General features: G+C 36.1%; 1 protein-coding gene across 3 annotated transcripts in view; it reads left to right on the top strand.

The window, feature by feature from the left end:
* Window positions 1-17,551, top strand: part of Pkib (cAMP-dependent protein kinase inhibitor beta) — a 100,408-nt gene extending 82,857 nt beyond the window's left edge. For all 3 annotated transcript variants that reach the window (XM_047557174.1, XM_047557173.1, XM_047557175.1), the window contains 2 exons: window positions 7,914-8,090; window positions 16,368-17,551. In XM_047557174.1, the coding sequence (XP_047413130.1) occupies window positions 7,922-8,090; window positions 16,368-16,435 (237 nt within the window). In that variant the 5' untranslated portion in view covers window positions 7,914-7,921 and the 3' untranslated portion in view covers window positions 16,436-17,551. The remainder of the gene's footprint in view (window positions 1-7,913; window positions 8,091-16,367) is intronic.
* The last annotated feature ends 2,216 nt before the right edge of the window (window positions 17,552-19,767 follow it).

Raw genomic sequence — 19,767 nt, 5'->3', positions numbered from 1 at the left:
GGCTCACCATAGCGAAACAACTTCCTAGACCCCTCTGTGTAAGCAGGGTGCTCTCAGGATCTCTTTTCAAAGGAGTTTCCCCTTCTACACTTTTGAGCCTGCGATGAATGTGGTCTTGAAAATTATTGAAAATTCCTCAAGACATCTTGCCTATTGTCACTGTGTAAAGTACTTAGCATTTTTTATTGGCTTTAATTTCTTTAATAGTCATTCACACCTTTCTTGGCCCCAGTTTTACATGCACTTTTTTGAGTCAAACTGCAAGTATTTAAATTCCTTCTGCTCTGCTTTCTTTTCTCAATTTTCACAGTAAACCTAGCTAAAAGCCAAGAGCAAAATCCATGCTACTGATTGAATGATGTTCTTCTTTGAAATTTCCTCCACCAGACTAATTAGTCCATCACTTTTGAACCAACCTCACACAAAATCTCAGGACATGAGAAAAACGTAGACAAAGTACTTTGTCAGATTTTAACACAAATGGCCTCCAGTCTAATTCCTGATAGAGTCTTCATTTCCCTCTGAAACCTCATGAGCATAGTTTTTACTGTCCAAGTTCTGTTTTTCTGAGCTCCTGCCAGAATCATTCATTAAGCTCTGCTTACAAAATTCTAAGTTTTCTTCATTCTGCATTGCCCAACTTTCCCAAACTCTTCCTGCAAACCATCTCTACAGGCTTCTGAACCTCATGATCAGTTTAGTCACATAACAACTCCCCTTCTCAGTATCAATTTCTTGTGTTAATCACCTTTTCATCACTGTAACCAAAGTAACTGATAAGGACAATTTTAAGGAGGAATTCTTTATTTTGGTTCATGATTTCAGAGGATTAGCCTATGATAGGCCAACTCCATTGCTTGAGGTCCAAGGTGGGCAGAAGGTCCTAGCGAAGGATTGCTGATCACCTTATGGTGGTCAAAAATCTGAAAGAGAAAGGGGAAGGGGACACAAGGAAAATGAACCCTTCCAGGGAATGTCCTAAGTGACCCATCTCCTCCAGCCATATTCCACCTCACCACCCTGTAAGTCCATTCGAACTAGGATAAATTGATTAGATTATAGCTCTCACATTCTAATCATTTCAGCTCAGAATATTCATGCAGTAGTATAGGAGCTTTTCAGGACACCTCACATAGAAATTATAATGCTTGTTTATTTTATTCTTTAGTGATTTTCAGTCAATATTATGAATATTAATAATGAAAAGAACTTTCACTATGTTTACTGTAATTGGTAGGTGTCAGCTATTCATTTAACAGCCTTATTGACTTTTGAAGCAACTATGTTTCTATCTTTATAGTGGGCAAAGTATTGTAAAACCTTCTCTACTGTGACCATGTTGGTCAGAGTTAACTTCCCCTTCTCTCCCTTCTACTGATATCATCAAGAGTCATTTGACATTTTAAAACCACCTCTCATTAGAAAGGGAACTAACTTCTTAGGCCTTATACAGGAAGATTTCTTGTGTACAAGAAAGGAAGAATATAGGAACTTCAAAACTGTGTTATTTTCCCATATGTACAAACTCAGTTCTGGAGTTTTTGTTTTCTTGAAGTGACTTTGTGCCCCTTTTGAAATCTAGGACAATTTCATGTACAGAAGCAGTTGAAAAAGATAAGAGATGGGTAGTCTGAGGGTAGCCTCTCATTGAAATTTGCTTGTTCATGCTCTGAGACCCACTTAAATGACAGATTCCCCATGAAAACCAGTTCCATTCTCTATTTTATTTTGGAATGAATCACTCCCTCCTCTGCACATGTGGTGGAGCTGCCTTGTGTGTAGTCTTCACAGGTCACCAGTTGATGCATCAGAATTTCTGACTCACTGTGCCAGATCCCAAGGTAACTGGTGTGATTTTTTTTTGCAGAATTTGTGTTAAATAAGTATTTTTAATTGAACCCAGATACTTCTTACAGCAAGCCCGAGTACATCAATAAAAAAGAACACAACAATATTTGAGTCACTAAATAGAACTTAATAATGTGAAATAAATGAAAATGAAGGAGTATAGGCAGGGTTTGAGATAAGATGGAAAAAAAATAATGAGTATTCTAATCCATGCTAAATTCTCACATTTTGGATCACTTTGAAAAGATAGAAATAAAAAGGTGAGAGGTGAAAGGCCCAAACTATGTAATGTAAGAGGGATGCTCTGCTGCAGTTTATAACCACTTAGAGTTATACTTATTTAAAAAAGAGAAGTGAAAATATCACTATATTGTGGATGCAACCCACCACACATAGCACACACAGAGGCATGCACACATAAACTCCACTCAGGATCCTGTATTAAATGTGCAAGACTTTGGGTTCAATCCCTGATAGTGGAGGGAGAAAACAAGTTTATTTAAAAGGAAATCTGTTTTTTGTGAAAACATTTTGATGTGCAGTGAATTTCATTTTTTCCCTGTGGATAAATGTTTTCATCTATTATGAAAAGGAACAGAAAGAATAATGGTCATAGCAGAAAGAGTACTGCCTGAATTTAGGAAAGACTTTGTTTGAAATCCACTGGCTGTGTTATGTTGATGCATCACTTAAGTAAGCATCTGTCTCTGGAAGGTTGAACCATATGGTCCTTTCAAATTTGAAATTCTGCAGTAAGAAGTTAATGGTCCTTTGGGAAGCTGAAAGGGTTGGAGGAAGCTGTATAACAAACTATCTCCCTGAAATTCTTTATGGACAGTATATATTGGGTACATCTTTCTAATAAGAAACTAAAAAAAATAGGATGATGAGTTAAAAGTAATTCCTTACCACCACCATCACACACACAATCAAGGGGGCAACATGGTATATTGCAGTTAATCTTTTTTCTCCTTATACTTATCAGTCCATATAATTATCCTAAGTTCCCCCATGATGATATGAGTATCTTTGTGCTGGAAAGGTATTCACAATTGTGTGGTACTTCCTCTGGAAGAATATGAGAAAACCATTTTGATCTTGGATTTTGAATTTTATATGTCTAAGTGGTCAAAAATTATCTGTGGTAAAATTATTTCAATGTAGCCACCATTGTATGTTGAAGATCTGCCTATGTAGACATCAAGCAAGAACCTAAGCATGGAAAAACATATGTGTATCAGCAAATATAAAATTCCCTTTGGCTTATAGTAGAGGCACAGAAATACCATATGTGGAGAAATCTTAAAGAGCTATGTCTCTAAATTAAAAATAATACTTTTATGTACATATTCTTATGAGCTCTGTTTAGCCTAAAATGGTCCTGCTACTTAGTTGAATTGGATATATGTTAAAGATTCACATTTTAGGGGTGAACATTTATTTTACTTTATTTTCAAAGATTGGGAATCGGGAATTGAGGTCAAGAAAGGTAACAAAGAGCAGATTAAATTTCATATCACTAGATAGTGGGTTCTTCTTTGTAATTTGTGGGTCAAGCATAGGGCTCTGCATGTAATACTTTAGTAGGAGTTCCATTAATGTTGATTGGATGGATAAATAATATATTGATATTGTTGACTCATAGAGGTGCAACTGTTCTAGTTCTTTCATTGTGCTTAGAAGAGTTGTAGAAGTTCTGAAACAGAAAATCATACAAACTAATGATCCTTAGGCAGAAAACACATCTAGCATAAGGTATGAAGATATTAGAGCTGGAGAGATACAGATAAGGCATCTGATTTTCTTCTCTTCCTCCCTCCCCCACTTCCTTTCTTTCTCTCATCTTTCTTCTTTCTTTCCTTTTTTGGATGCTGCGATTGAACACAGAATGTTACACATGCTGAGCATGGGCTTTACCACTAAGCTATACCATCAGCCCCGTAGTTATCATCTGAGACCAGTGTCTGCCTGTCTTTCTCTGCCTGTGACCAAGTAAAGCACTGACTTTCCAGAATAAGTGTTCTTTTTTCTTTTTGTTATACTAAGCGTTTTTTTTTTTTTTTTTCAAATAGTCTGCGAGAGAAGTAATTTAGTTGGTAAGAAGTTTATTTGAAGTCTTATTACAGCTAGTGGTTTCACTGTGGGAGATGGGGTGAGTGATATGAATCCAGAGATGAGAAATGAAGGTAGTCACTTCCTTGCAGGCTTGCTGCTTTGCAGTCTTGACTTCAAGTAAGGAAATTTGAGGAAAGAATGTTTGTGTATGAGCTATGGAAATGGGTTGTCTCCATTGGGAGAGAAAGAAATTGCAAAAACTTCTATTTGTTGTTATAGTTAGACTTGCAACATACTGACATACTTCTTTTCTTGAACCCACTGGGAGATGACTAGTGATTTGATATCCTTATCCACATCAGTCCACATGGATACGTGTATATCCAGTACTTCCTTAGCTTGAACATCTTGTCCTCTTCACCTGTGCTGGTTTGCACTTTCCATATTTCAGTGACTGCAAAGAGGTTGGCATATGTGTATTTATGGCTGTATAATGGTCTTTTGTTAAGGCATCTTGAAACCTGTGTTTTCAATGCAGATGGAGCATGTCCTAGGCAATGTAGATTACATTACTTTGCTGTGGGAATACAAGGACTTCTGTGAAATCCCCAAATGTCCAAGTGTTCCAGCTCCTGCAAGCAGCCACAGTTGACAAAGCAGAACTCATCCAGATTCCTCTGCTAATCCTATGAAAGGGAAGGAGGAAGTGTTGCTAGTGAGTCAGCTGCCTTCATTAGCAAGTATACACAGGATCACCCTTTTCAGCCCAGAAAATTAAGAGAGCCTGGAAGTTAATCTCTCTTCCATTTTTTTTTAGTAATGTTACCTCATATTTCTATGGATTATATATTTTAAATGTAACAAAGCATTTGAAGAGAGAAATCGTCTGTATGTATGTATGCCTTGCCTTTAAAAACTTGAAAGCATACACAACCCGTTTTGTGTAGGAAAATAACAGCACACAGTAAGATGGCTATTAAGGGGAGGGAGAGAGTTTCACCCATACAAGCGATATTGTTGGCTTAAATTATCAAAATATTTTGTTAGAGTCTCACTGTACTAGATTTTCTGTTTACTCATAATTTTTTCCCAATGAATACCTTAATTCTTTTTATATTACAAAAGTAACGCATGCTCATTCATTTTAAGTCAAGATGCATAAAAATGCACAAGAAATTGGTTAATATCCCCGTTTTATTTACCATTCACAAATAGGACTTTTATTCTTTGTCCAAAACTGAGATCACATTACATTAATTTCTTTTCCCATTTTATCCTCACACTGTAAAGATTTCTTTATAAATTTGCTTTTTTTTTTTTTTAATCCTGGGCACAATTCCATAGGTAGATCTAACACATTCTTTTTAACATAGCTGTGTAAAGTTCCATAGCTTAGCATATATAGTTCATTCACATTACTTTCTTAATGGACTTTCAGATTATTTTCAATGCTTTAATAAACCTTTTTGTTAAGAAATTTAAGGAGCCCAGTTAAGAATCACACTATATAAATTGAGATTTGTGTATTCAACATACAAAATACAAAGAGAATTAGAAGCTCTTTTTCAATACGAGATATAAATATTCCTTTAACTTTCTTCTTGCTGAAGGAAGTTACTTTTTAATTTCACATGTAAAGTATTTAAATATTTAAAATAGCGCATCTTCGTATTTTTATATCTGTTGCTGTCTTCAGTGTTAAGGTTTTGGAGTTGTGACACTGCTCTTTCAAGCCTACCATGGTTACCTTATTCGGAGTTACACAGGGAGATGCTTAACGTAGATAAACACTTGCTAAGGCCATGACTTCCCATGTGATGTTGACTAAGGATAGAGAAGAAGCCTGAATATGGAGTCTGCTTCAAAACCAGTGTCAGTCACTTTTCAGAAGCTGGAGAGAAGTGATAATTGAAATTCAAGTATCATGGTTGCAGGGACTCACAAGGTAATCAGACATTAAGGACAGAGAAGAACATGGGAAATTGTAGTAATTTAGAAACTTCTCTTTCTATTTTTCTCTCCATCTACCCCAAATTAAACACACACACACACATACAGAGAGCCACGGTTTTTTTTTTCCTATTTAAAAGTCATTGAAAAGCAAAATCTAAAATAGTTGTACATATGACTAGTTGCATATAGCACAGGATTTGGGAAGATAATTTCTTGACAATACACGTTACTTTAATTATAGAGTGGATTAAAATGGATTTTTACCCATTAATGCTAGATAAGCAGCTATGCAACTTTAAGTGAGTCATTTAACTTCTCTGACTGTAGTTTCTACATTCACAAAGTGAGGGTTATATTTTACTACTTTATGGAATTATTGGGAGGTTTAAATGAGATAATAGATAATAAAAGTCAAGGTCTCCAGTAGGAAGATTCTTATGTTTAGGATTAAATAGCATCCATAGCAAGGGTGCAGAATAAAGAGAATGGTATGAGATATAAACAATCTTGTGAAAAATCTTGTCAAAAATCAAACATGTTAAACATTCTTAGAGTTACAAAAACTTTCTATTATCTTGTCAGCTCTTCAGCAGAATCTATGAACCATAAAAGCCAATTGTTATGCCTAATATATAGGAAAGAAAGTGTGACTTGTATAAATTAAATGGACTGACCACTATCCTTGCAAGGGTATAATGGAGTAAATTCTTTTTGACTAACAGTCTAGTGCTCTTTACATTACTCCAATCTATCTGTTCATGCTAGACTGTTGGCAAACAACTCAAAGTCTAATGGATTCCAAGATGGTGTCTGGAAACCTAGGATGATCCTTGTAAAAAGAGGACAACATTGAGAGTAGTAATGGAGTGCCCCTTTTCTTGGCCATTTTCAGACTACTCCTGGCTTCTTGAGGACTATGCTAAGCTCAGTATGCATTTCTTACGGCTATGGACCAAATGCATCAAGTTTTATGACTATTTCACTTTGTTTTCAGCATTTTCTGAAGATAGATGTTTGGGAAGGACTCCCTTCCAATTACTGTTAAAAGATTGGCTTACTCTGTGTAGGCTAGGAATCACATATTCCTAAGTTCCACAAATGCTGAACTCCTGAGGCCATTTTATGAGCTGATGTAATCTTTTTTACACATACCTTCTGCAATTGAACCTAAAGATGGAACTACTATCATACCTCTATCCTCTCAGTGCTGGCTAAGAATGTGACTTGTGATAATTTCTTAAGAAATCCTTTTTTGTTTTGAAGAACTATTCCAAGGTAACTTCTTAGGAAAACTTTTTTTTTTAGAAAAGCATTCTATGAAAGAGGGTCAGTTTAGAATGGGCCATGACTGCTCCCTCCTTCCTTGTACTCTCAATGATCTCTTGAGAATTCTTTCTTAGAGACAATTCCCAGGAAGACAATGGATGCTGAAAAAAGTACTAGCAATTACCATGTCCACTTGAAGCAAGGCAAAGTAAAATAGGCCCTAACTCTCCCTAACATAAACATGAGTCTATTGAAAACTGGCTTCAAGACCAGAACAGATGGAAATACATGGGTCTCTGTGGGAAAAAGCCTTTGAGAGAAAGTAGAATTTCTTATTTCTAAAGAGTAAGAAAAGAGCCTGTTTTGTTTATTCCCACAATTATAGTGATTTGGTTTCAGCCTAAACAAGCTCCACAAGCAAATACTGGCAGGCAGAGTCTCTCTGAGAGCAGCCAAACAAATCAGTTTCATTTCCTTCCAAGCCCTGGTTTGGCTGATCCATCCATAGAAAAGCAGAACAAAAGGCAGGGTCTACTGCACCCTTATGCTCCAAGTGGCTCATTCAGCTTGGGAGTTATTTATAGTAATCTGGCTCCTGCAGAGGACTTCCTGCTCTATTCAGCAAATGGAAGCTCCAGGACCAAAGTGGCAGACATAGCTGAGAGCATAAGCAGCGCTTAGATCTTCCAGCCCATTGTGTTTTTGATCTAGCCATGCCTTTTGACCACTGTGGTGAACATTGCTCTCTGAACAGGTTCATCATCTTCTTCATGTACTCATTCTATTTGTAGATGTTGCTATGAGAACAGATTCATCAAAAATGACTGATGTGGAGTCTGTGGTCACCAATTTTGCATCTTCAGCAAGGACAGGCCGCCGCAATGCCTTACCAGACATTCAGAGTTCAGCTGCCACTGGAGAAACCTCCGATTTGCCCCTCAAACTGGAGGCCCTCTCCGTGAAAGAAGGTAATGCTCTTAATCCTCATAAAATCAGCAGCACTTCTATTTGATCAACACTTTTTTCTGGAACATTTTCTGTTTCAACTAGTTAAAAGTACTCCTTTCTTGTTTTGTTTTGTTTTTGTTTACTAAAACCTCTTGGGTCTTGTTTAAAGCTAAGTAGATTTTTTAGGCTTTCTCTAAGTAGACAATTTCATCTTTTTATCTAAAGCTATATATGGGAAAATAATATTCTATTTCTTTATTGAATATGTGTGGTCATAAACAGAGCTAACAGAAATATAAGGGTGAACAAAGATGATCCTCCCTGCAAGGAGCACACAAATTGATTGAGAAGCACTCAGAAATGAAATAATTTGCCTTCTCCCATTCTTTGGCCAGTCATTCTGGAAGCTTCTGCTTCACCGTAGTATTCTACAGTCCTCCTTATACTGAAGAAGTTTATTATTAATTAGGGTTGAAACTTTTTAAAGTGAATCTTTGGATAAGAAGTGATCATTTTTCAGCTAGTAGAACAAGTTAAGAATAAAGTGAGCTGTCAAAGCAAGGAAAATCTTGGGTCTTTTTCACTATCATTTACATATAGTTCATATTACTTCCTGAGTTTAGTCTTCTGAAAATAAAAGTAAGTATTTTTAAGGTCTACCTTCTTTCTTACTAAGCACAAATATTGTTAAGAATTTTTTAAATGGACAGTTTTGGATTGGTAAGGAAAACTGAAAGCTGGGTCTGCCTCAGATATTATGGTATTAATATTTTAGTCTTTTTAAAATACGAATTCTAGGAAAGATCTTCAGGCTTCCCTCAGGTCTATGTTCTTTTGTTCTTATTTTTTTCTTTCTTTTTCTTTTTCTTTTCTTTTTTTTTTTTTTTAGTAAATATGCTTAGGGAGAAGGCCATTTAGGCTCTGAAATATTTTTGCATCCTGCATGAAATTTGACTACTTCATTATCTATTGTGATCTACCTCTTAAAATTTTATAAACCTCATAGGAGGAAAATATTGCCTTATAACAACACATCAGCACAAGGTGACAAAGGGTGGTATCCCAGAAAACTAGAAAGTCTCAAAATGCCTTTTCTTATCTCCACCTTTCCTGTTTATTTGATCCATCATTCAGCTTAGTGCCCACTACATGCTAGGCATTCTAAGAGCTGGAGGTGTAGAGGTGAGTTAGGCTGTCCTGCTGTCCTGCATCTCATATTCCAATAGGAGACTTAGATGATGATCAAAAACATATAAGTTAAGAGTCAAAGAACTAAAATAGGGTGGTGTGGTAGAGTTACTGGGTGACCATTTGAGATGGAGAAATTAGGGAAAAAGTCTCTGAAACCTGAAGAACAACTCTGTACTTCAAATAACTGAATAATCCTGCCACCAGAAGACAGGAGGTAAGAGGACACGCTGCAGAAGGAGCCTCTGGTAAAAAGTTCTTAGAATGGAACAAAATGAATGTTGTGAAGAAATAAAGACCTGGACTGGGGTTGTAGCTAAGTGGAAGAGTGCTTGTCTAACATGTGTGAGGCACTGGGTTTGATTCTCAGAACTACATATAAATAAATTAAATAAATAAATAAAGGTCCATTGACAACTCAAAAATATTAAAAAGATGGATGGAAAGAAAGAAAAGAAAGAAGGAGAGGCTAGACACCATGACTTGAGGGCAGCACATGAGGGGGAAGGTGCTACAAGATGACTTTGGAAAGATGAGCAAAGGCTAGATCTTGTGGGACTTTAGAAACCTGGGTAAAGAAATAAGCTTTCATTTTGAGTAGGAGGATTTCCAGCAGGGAAGTGAAATCTCATTTGTGTTTTAAAATATTTACTCTGTTGTGTAGAAAATGGATTGTAGGGAAGCAATAATTGAAATAGTGGGATTAGTGGAGCAATCCTCATTAGGAAATCATTTTAGGCCAAATTAAACATTTAGACTTGCAAGAACACATTTGGCATGCTTTACTCAGAGGTGTCCAGGTAAAGAAACTTACCAGGGAAGCAGGGAAGTATCACGTAATCTTCTAATTCAGAAGTCCATGCAGCAATTCATATGGCAGACCTGGGAATTCTTCTCTGTGTCTCCCCCTCATGAAGTGAAAACTCATCTGCAAAGAGACAAGGTGGATGAGGGGTAATGGGCTAGAAGCTCTGTGTCTCCTGTGAGCTAATACTCTTTACCAGTCCTTGGACACCACTCTGCTTCCTTGCTAGACACACTCATTTACAAGAGTCATTGTCCACAGGGAAGCCCAGCGCTATGGTTTCCTACAAGGCACTTACAGTTTATATCTAGATTTTCTTAGTACAGACATATTTTACCATTTGGGTCATATTTACCATAAGCTTAGAACCAGGCTGACATTATACCTTAGTATGGTTTCCAGGGCAACAGAGCTAGAAAATTAATCCCAGGTTAAATTTATCCTTAGAGTAGTAGAAAGCATTTCATTAACATTTACTCAAGGAGAGACTGTTGCATAGTCCAATGAGAGATGATGGCTTCAAATAGGTAGAAAGAATGGAGAGAGGTGGGTAGGTTAAGGAATAGGTTTATAGGCAGACTTGCTAATGAACTGGATGTGGTAGAGATGCCTATGACAATTCTAAATGGACATATTGAGTAAGCAATTCAATATGTAGGCCAGAGAAAACCATTTCATGTACATTCTTGAGTACTTGACCATGTATTGTGAAAATATATTTTATATAATAGAGGAGAAAGTGCAAATGAAATTACCCATAGGAATAAATTATCTTTCACAGGAGTAGATTATCTTTCAGTACACATGGAAAAATAATGTAAAAAGGAGAAGGAAACTTAGAAAGTCTACCCTTTTATGCTTTTATTAGTGCATTATAATTATACATTTCATATATGTCCATGACATAATTTGTTCCAATTCATTCCCAAGTGCTTCCCTTTTCCTCCCCTTGCTCCTGTTCCCCTTTCTGTATTCTTCTACTCATATATTCATAAGTATAATATATTACACATATTATATATATTATTGGTGCATTTCAATTACACATAAAAGTGGAATTCATTGTGATATATGTACATGCATAGTACAATTTGGTCAATTTTTTTCCTGTTCTTCCCCTTTCCCTCCCTTCTTCCTTCATCTTGATCACTACCTCAACTCTACTGATCTCTCTTGTATTTTCATGAGATCTTTCCTCCCCCTTTTTAAATTCCTATTTTTTCTCTCTAGTTTCTACATATGAAAGAAATTATTCAACCCTTGATTTTCTGAGTCTGTCTGATTTTACTCAGCATGATGCTTGTTCTCAGTTCCATCCATTTACTAGCAAATGAGATGATTTTATTCTTCTTTATGATTGAGTAGAACTCCATTGTATAAACACACCATACTTTATTTATCCATTTCTCTGCTGATTAACACTTTAAGCACGTTCGGTGTCTCACCCAAACTCACAAAATTACGTGATGGTAGAATCTCTGTTTCTAAGGTCTTCACCTTTCCCATTATATCGACTTTTCTCATGGAAATTTTCCTGGATGTTAACATATCACATGCAAAACATATGCTGTGATCAAGTAAGTTTGGAATTGCTGGTTTAGACATGATTGACTTTTTGTCCTTCTCAGAATAAATATAAACAGGTATTTCTGTGAGTCTTCATTGCAGAGATTTTAACATGCTCTTGTGCCTCTAACGCTGCAAGGATGGGACAAGCAGCCTTCTTTACCTCATTTTCTCGATCATCTTTGAAGAAGCTTCTTACAGAATTATTGTTCTGTGAGGTACTCTAAAAGCATTGTGCTGTAGTTCATGATCTAACAAGGAGAGTAGTAAAAGCAATTGACACAAGAGTAGAACACAAGGATAAAAATAGAAAAATAGAAAAAAATGGATGATTCTGATTTATCTTAGCCTATTTTAATTAAAAGCATAACTCAGTAAATAGTTCAAGTGCCTAAAAGTTACATCATTGGATTCAGCACATAATTTTCATATAAAATTACACAGATTACCACTTATATAAATATAAAAGAAAAATTTTTTTCAAAGCCAGGCTTCTGGAGAATAGAATCAACCCAGAAAATTTAGGAAGCAAGATTTTCATACTCTTCCAAAAGTTCTTATTCATTATGAGCAAGAGAATGAGAAACAAGGGTTCAATCAGCTTATTCACATTTGAAATGACAGGAACAGATTTAAATGGAGAGTTTGATGTTGAGCACTCAGAGAAATTATGTTGAAGGAATATGTTAAAAGCATTTCACAATTACAGAAAGAAAAGAAGTAACAATAACTATCCTTGAAAGTGCATAATATTATATGGAAAATAACTGTTTTATTTGACTACTGTTTTTTCTTTCATTAACATCATAATACACAGTTAAGAGCAATTATAGTCTCTTTGAGTAGTTTGGTACTTCCTTTTATCTCCAATCATCTTTGAATATACTTCTAAGCATTTGCTTTCATATTTTGATGCAAAAAGTGAGACTGGTAAAGGAGGCATTTGGACTATGTTCCATATTTTTAGCTGATAATCTGACCAAGATACTAGATTGTCAACAGATGATATCCTGCTAGTCTGCATCTAACCAATATTATGAGTTTCTAGTTCATTTCATGGAAGGAGAACTTCTTAAGGGGCCTTCCTATCACCATCAACTCAGTGGCTAAATTAGAGAAAAATTGTATTCTCTACGACCAAGAATATCACTTCTATAATAGTTTACTTATTTGATGTAGAGAAGAGTCAGTATTCTCTAGAACAAGAATATTAATAGAGCTGACAGCTTTTCTCAGAAAGCCGTAATGCTTTGTGAGTACTTTGCTCAGAACCAGTGATGGCAAATGTCCCTTAAATCATTCTAGGAATAATCTGATGACTTGTATTTCATACTGTCATAGAGTGCCATTTCCTAACATGTCTGTTTTCCTGAGTTCTTTCAATGAATACTTATTAAGCACCTGACATTTTATTCAGAAGGCAAGTGAGTGTGACTGCCAAGACTCAGACTCTCTCTTGATCCTGATTCTTCTTGCAGTTATTATCCTGTTTTTGGCCTTGTCTATAGCAAAATTCTTTGAAAGACTGTTTGCTTTTGTGCCTCCACATTTTCTTTGCCCCATCCTTTCTCTAACCCTAATATGATTGTGAGCTTGGCGGGTCTTGGCAGCAGGACCAAATGCAAGCTCAGGCGGGCACAGTTAGCGGCCAAATAAAATGGGACAGAAAGTGGCCAAAGCAAGCTTTATTGGAATTTGGCTCTCGGGCGAAATTCCCAGACCCCCAGGGGTATAGGGACCCGGAGAAAATCGCACGTGGCCCTGGCTGCCCAGGGTTTTTATAGACTGGGATGGGAGGGGATCCTGTTGAGTGACAGGTGGGTGTGAAGGGATGGTGGAACTTTATATCCACCTTGCTGCGAACTTTCTGGTCACCTTTTGGTGGGCTGGTCTTTGTTCCAGCTGCTCAACTTTGCCCCCTACTGTCGCCTAATTTCCGACCTAACAATGATTACATCACCCCACTGCTATTTCAAGCTCATAATTGGCATCATGTCTGCTAAAATCAGTGGTCCAGTCTTAGTTTTCATCTTGCATAATCTTTTAGCAGGTGTATCAGGATTGATTATTGCTTCATCCCTGAACTGCATTTTTTCCCTTGGCTTTGAGAACACTCTGCCCTCCTGGTTTTCTTTCTGCCTCACTGGCTGCCTCTCCTTGGCTTCTTCTTCCTCATCACTTCTATCTCTTAATGGATTGGAAGTTACCAGAATCAGTCTTTGGACATTTTTTCTATCAGTGCTCTATCACTTGTAATATCCAGTTCCTTGAGAATAATAGTCATCTTTCCAATAACTCAGATTTGTATCTCTAGCCTGGAGCTCCTCCGAACTTCACACTCTCATTTATTTAACTGTCTAGTTGGCATCAGGGCTTAGATATCTAATAGAAATCTCAGACTTAATGGGTATAAGAGCAAACTTCAGATATTCTTTCTGAAAGATGTTCTTCCTCTTCTTAGTTAGTGGTAATTTCATAATTCCAGTTACTAAAATAAAAAAAAATACTGGAATCATCTTTCTCTCCATTCTTTCTCACATTCTACAAATACTGTCAAAATTGGTCCAGAAAGCTGCCATTTTTCACCTACAAGATATAGCTTCCTGGTACCACTTGGATTCCATTTTCTGATCTTTTTTTTTTTCTTTTTAAATAAAAATGAATAAGAAGGCTTATTGTTTTGCTAGCAAAGGAGAAACACAGAGGACTCCTGTCCTACAGGCTGTGATTCTTCACAATGTCCCACTTGCAGTTCCTTTCTGCATATTGCTGCTGGATATCACTGTTCTCTCCTCTTGGAATGTTCTTCTCCCTGCTATCCATATGTACACTGCCATACCTTCTCAAGTCTTTACTCAAATCTCCCTTCCCAGTGAAGCACTCCCAGCTAATTCTATGTAAAACTGCAACCTCCAGGCTTCTTGAAAACTCCTATTTCCTACCTCTGCTTTAATATGCTTATTAATACTTTTCACTTCTCATATAATATACATTTTACTGATTTTACTTATTGTCCATATCATTCACTAAAAGTTCCCTGAGATTCCTGCCCCAGGTCGCAGGATGTAGCCTTTTTAGACATTATTAAGAGTGGCCAAAATACCAGAAATGTGGGTTCTGTGGTGAGCTGCATATAGGGTGTGTTTACCTTTTCCTTTTGCTTACCTAGTAGTCTCTTAAGTTCTTGGTCCCTGAGGCCAGGTCCACAACTTGCCTTCCAGTCACTTGCCTCCTCTTCAGTGGTGGTTGATGTTAACCAATAGATTGGAATCCATCACCAGTCTTTGTGTCCTGTCTTGGCTAGGACTATATAGGAGCAGCTTAGCCCTGAGACCCAGAGAACCGTTATACTTTTTTATCCTTGAGGGAGGAAATTAAACTGGGAACACAGAGTTGTTCTACAGCTTGGGAAGAAGAAAATAAAAAAAATCTTTCTAACAACAACAACAAAAAAAAGTTTCCTGAGAGCAGAATTTATGCTTCACATATGATATATGCTTAATAACTATCTGATGCATGAAGTCAAAGTTCTGAATAGAGTCCATCAAATTTATCTTCAAAGATGCCCCTGATAACATTGGCAGAACCAATTTGCAAAGACTAGTAGAGACTTATTTTTATTTTCAGATGGAACAGCAAAGGATTGTACATTTCAAAGGATGAAAGAGAACACAGTATGTGCAAGAAGTGAAATTGAAAAGGCATCTTTCTTTGTTAGTTTGAGATGGCAGTGACTTGAGGAAACAAAGGAGCCGGAGAAGGGGCAGGCCAGATGACATGTGGTGGTGTGGTGGGTGGAAGCAGGGAATGATCACTAGTCCACTTCTGGATAAGGCAAAAGTGGACAGGGTTTGGGATCATGAAGGCATTAGACCTGGATAGGAGCAGCAGGGGTCCAACTTCAAAGGTGTACAACTGGGCAGTTATACCCCACCCTGGGCTCCTGAGAGACCTGCACTGCTCTTACCATTGTAGTTCAAGCCTCTACTCTCACTGTTGAAAATTTTCATAGTTCATGAACGTTTGCTGCATTTTCTGTTTTCACCGGGTGCTGATAAAGTACAAAACCTGTGCTGAGAAGCACATCTTTCCTTGTAATAGGGGAAGAGCATGAAGAATAAACCCAAATCACAGAGGGTTTTAGACATTTAATGGCAGTAGGTTGCAGGAGCTCCTATCTGATGACTTTCATTTTGATTTTCTTGTGAAGTAGAAAGTAGACTCATCTAAATGCAAAGGGAGTAAAAAGTGTGAAGAACCTAGAGAAAGTAAAATGCCATATGGGGAGGTGGTTAAGGTATGGCTCATGGAGCCCTTTGGCCTGGGTCCAAGTTGTGACTCTGTCCCTTACTAACTCTGTGACTTCAGGCAGTCATTTAACCTGTTTGTACTTTAGCTTACTGTTTGTAAATAGAGATTGTAATGACACCTTAGAAGACTTTCTGACACTTAATAACTGTAGACTAGGAGAGAAAATTGACTAGGAGAAAGTAGATCCCCAAAACTGCTCTTCTCTCATACAGTTTCATATGAAACAAAATGTGGGCTGATAAAGTATAAAATGATTAGGTTGGATAAAGGAAAAAAAAACTGTTTTATTCCAATGATATATATATATATATACATATATATGTATATATATTACCTTTAATATTTTATATGTATTATATTACTCAATATATATATATTTTATATATATTTTATTGTATACATATATATATTACCTTTTTTTTTCCAGATGAAAAAAATAAAGATGAAGAAACAACCAAAGACCAATTGGAAAATCCCCCAAATGAAGAAAAATGAAGGCCGATAATTTCCTAAGAGTGCTGAATTTATGCACGTTGAAAGACTTAGTGACTATGTTTTCCTGAGGTGTTTGATCTGGTGGTAACTGTGGTAACATGTGTCATTAGATAATTTTGTTGTGGCATTATTCATTTGGATTGCAACCATGATGTCCAATGTAGATTATTAAATGGTAGGTTACTTACATTTGCACCCAAGGAAAAAGTTAATAATATATGAGCACTTAAATACATATCATTGTCTATAAACCCAACAAAATTCACCATCCTTTTTTATTTAGCCAGATATTTGTTTAATACCATTTTTATGGTGATAGAGGAAAGGTTTCTTGACAAGTACAAACCAAACACTATTATTTTAAAATTTTGTAGCCTTTGTAGGAAATTATATTTTGGAAATGAGAAGGAATAATAGTCACAAATCACATGGATAGAGTATGTTTATTTTTAATCAAATTATACCAGATTTTCCCCAGTCTTTAAAAAATAATTTGAAAATATTGTAAAAGTTTAACAGCATAAGCATTTCTAGAATGTTTTGTCTGATATTTTGCTTCTATTCTGTGCACACTGTGATTTTTCATGTGAATCCTTAGAATGTAAAATTTGTGACAAATTGTTTATATGGAACAGGCCTATTAAATGAATTTCACTATTTTCCTTAACTGTGGTATATGTACCTGTGTGTATTTTATTTTAATGTGAATTACACTAAATCCTTTAGTAGTCTCTTAACACTGTCTTTTCTTATTCTTAGGGCTTTAGTGTATGCTTTGTTTCTAAATTTCCTCAGGAATGCAGATCTTACTTTTGATATCTTTCTTAAAGTAGCTTAAAATAACAGTAAACACTTAAGTATTTGGTCAATAATCTAGGTGGATATAGCAAAACACATGCTTTTAACATATATTTAAGCACATATTTTAAAAAAAGAAAAACAAACCAAAGCATTAGTAAATTTTGATTTATTAATTATTTTATGAAAATAATAGAACTCTGATTTTTAAAAATTTTGATCTTAATTTATTTTCATTTTCAGATACAATGCATGCAATTATAATTTGTGGACTTAATCTGTATATGTTAAGAAAATAAACTCTTTCATTAAAGAAATTTGTTGCCAGTAAAAGTCTCCTTCATTTTATATTCTCTGAAGCAAGCCGGGTGGAAAATGGTGATGCATTCTAAAGGATGAAGTTAATAGTCTTTATGGCATAAATCACCTCTCGATTATTATTTGAATGACAAATCTTACCTTGATGTGTTATATTTTCCATAGGGATAAGTTTCAAAGAATTTGATTGTTTTAACTTCTCCAATATAAATTTTTAAATATAATATTTTAGGTGTTGCACTCATTTAGTATTCATTAAAATGTATTTTAACCATTAAAGTTGTATTTCTGAAGGTTAATGACATGAGATTGAGTTCCAGTAGGAAAAAGGATAAGAGAAGAATGATGGCTTTCAATTTGGGTAGGGAGAGTTATGTCCCCTCTAAGAGAGACATTTGGCAACATCTGGAGACTTGGCTACACTAGAGGAGGGAAGCAGGGGAGAAGGCGCTATTGGCACCTAGTTGGGAGAGGTCAGGTACTCTGCTAAGCAGCAAAGCATATACGACAACTTATAGGGCAGCCCACAGCGAGGAATTACCTGGCAGAGGGGCAGTAGTGCTGAGGTTCAGAAACCCTGGAGTAGAGTTAAACTTGAAACACATAGATTTTGGAATCAGATCACTTGGGTTTGAATTCTAGTTCTGCTATACACTAGCTGTGTAATCTTGGGCAATTTACATCATTTTTCTAAGTCTCAGTTGTATCCTCTGTGGAATGGTATTAATAATAGTGCATACTTTATGTGGTGGGTGGAAGCAGTAAATGAAATGGCAAAACAATTGAATAATGACTGGCAAAGAGAAATTATTCAGTAAACACTGGCTATCACCACCATCATCCTCGTTCTTGCTTTCCAATTATCTTGCCATTACTCTCTGATAGTGACAGTAATGGACAGTTGAGCTTCTTAATGTGACTGTCTTCTGTCTTCCTCTGTGATTTCACAAACTTCCCCAATTCCTGGTGCTGGGAGAAGACATTCTGTTGGAAATGGGTAATTCATGGTAATTGCCACATTAATGCCAATTCGATCATGGTTATGAAATGGTTGACAGGTGATGAGCATTTCCCTCTAACAATGAGTCACCTGCCTAGGGTTTTATGACAGTTCAAGCAACAAAACAGAATTTTGAGTCAGTAATTAAATGAGTAAATTTTTCCTTGCTATGCAGAAGGAGAAAAAGGAACATGGCTCTTGAGTTACATGGTTATCTTCTATCATTTAGAAGATCAACAATGAAGTGATGATGTTCTTCCTCATTATTACTGGTAGTGATCTATATTCTGAATGGTGATATATCCTAAATCACATATTCAACACAATGCACACAAAATAATTATATACATATATGTAATATTTATCCAATGTGTGCATGTGTGTGTATATATAATATATATGCAATTATATATAATATATACACATTATCCAAGGTATCAGTTTATTGACAAGGAATATTTGCCAACAGAAGGATTCTGTCCCTACCCTCAGGAGTTCAGACAAAGCAGAATAATATGCCAGTAGTACTTTACAGTAAAATTGAATTCACCTACCAATAGTTTTATTATTGAAAAATCAAGCTATTTGTGGGGAAACTAGGGTAGTTTACTGTAGCAAGCAGACACAAAGCTACCTTCTTGGAACTTATTAAAGAATGTCTGTGCCCATTTTTGCTATTATCTTTGTACAAGCCACTCACTTTAGCCAATAGGTAGAAAGTCATAATAATAGTGTCAGATAACCAGGCTAAAAAGGAACAATAAAACTATAAAGAGCCTATCTGATAACTCTGTTCAAGGGAAGAAAAAGAACACACAAGGAACCCATTTTGTATTGTGAATCCTGAGATGTTTTGTACTCTGGGCAGGAAAAATTTGAACCCTCCTGAATGTGAGTGACTGTAGAGGTAGGTGTCTAACTTGAAAAAGAGAATAATGCATTAACTTTCCTTTTGCTAGTGCAAGTCACTTGGACATCTTGGACATCTTGGACAGATGGTGTAAGCAAGAGAGAGAGAGAGAGAGAGAGAAAGAGAGAGAATAGAGTAAGAGAAAGATGCTTCTAAAGCTTTCTAATCTGTTATCCTGTCTATGGAACCTGACAACTTCAAAGTATTAGCTCTGCCATTTGCTCTCATGACTCTGTTTTTATTTTATTCTGTACTTTCATTTATCCAATGTGTAAAACAGTGAATTATTATAAGGATTAAATGAAT

The sequence above is a fragment of the Sciurus carolinensis genome, chromosome 7, assembly GCF_902686445.1.
Source record: "Sciurus carolinensis chromosome 7, mSciCar1.2, whole genome shotgun sequence".
In the NCBI taxonomy this organism is placed as follows: Eukaryota; Metazoa; Chordata; class Mammalia; order Rodentia; family Sciuridae; genus Sciurus; species Sciurus carolinensis.
This window is presented reverse-complemented; position numbering and strand designations above follow the sequence as displayed.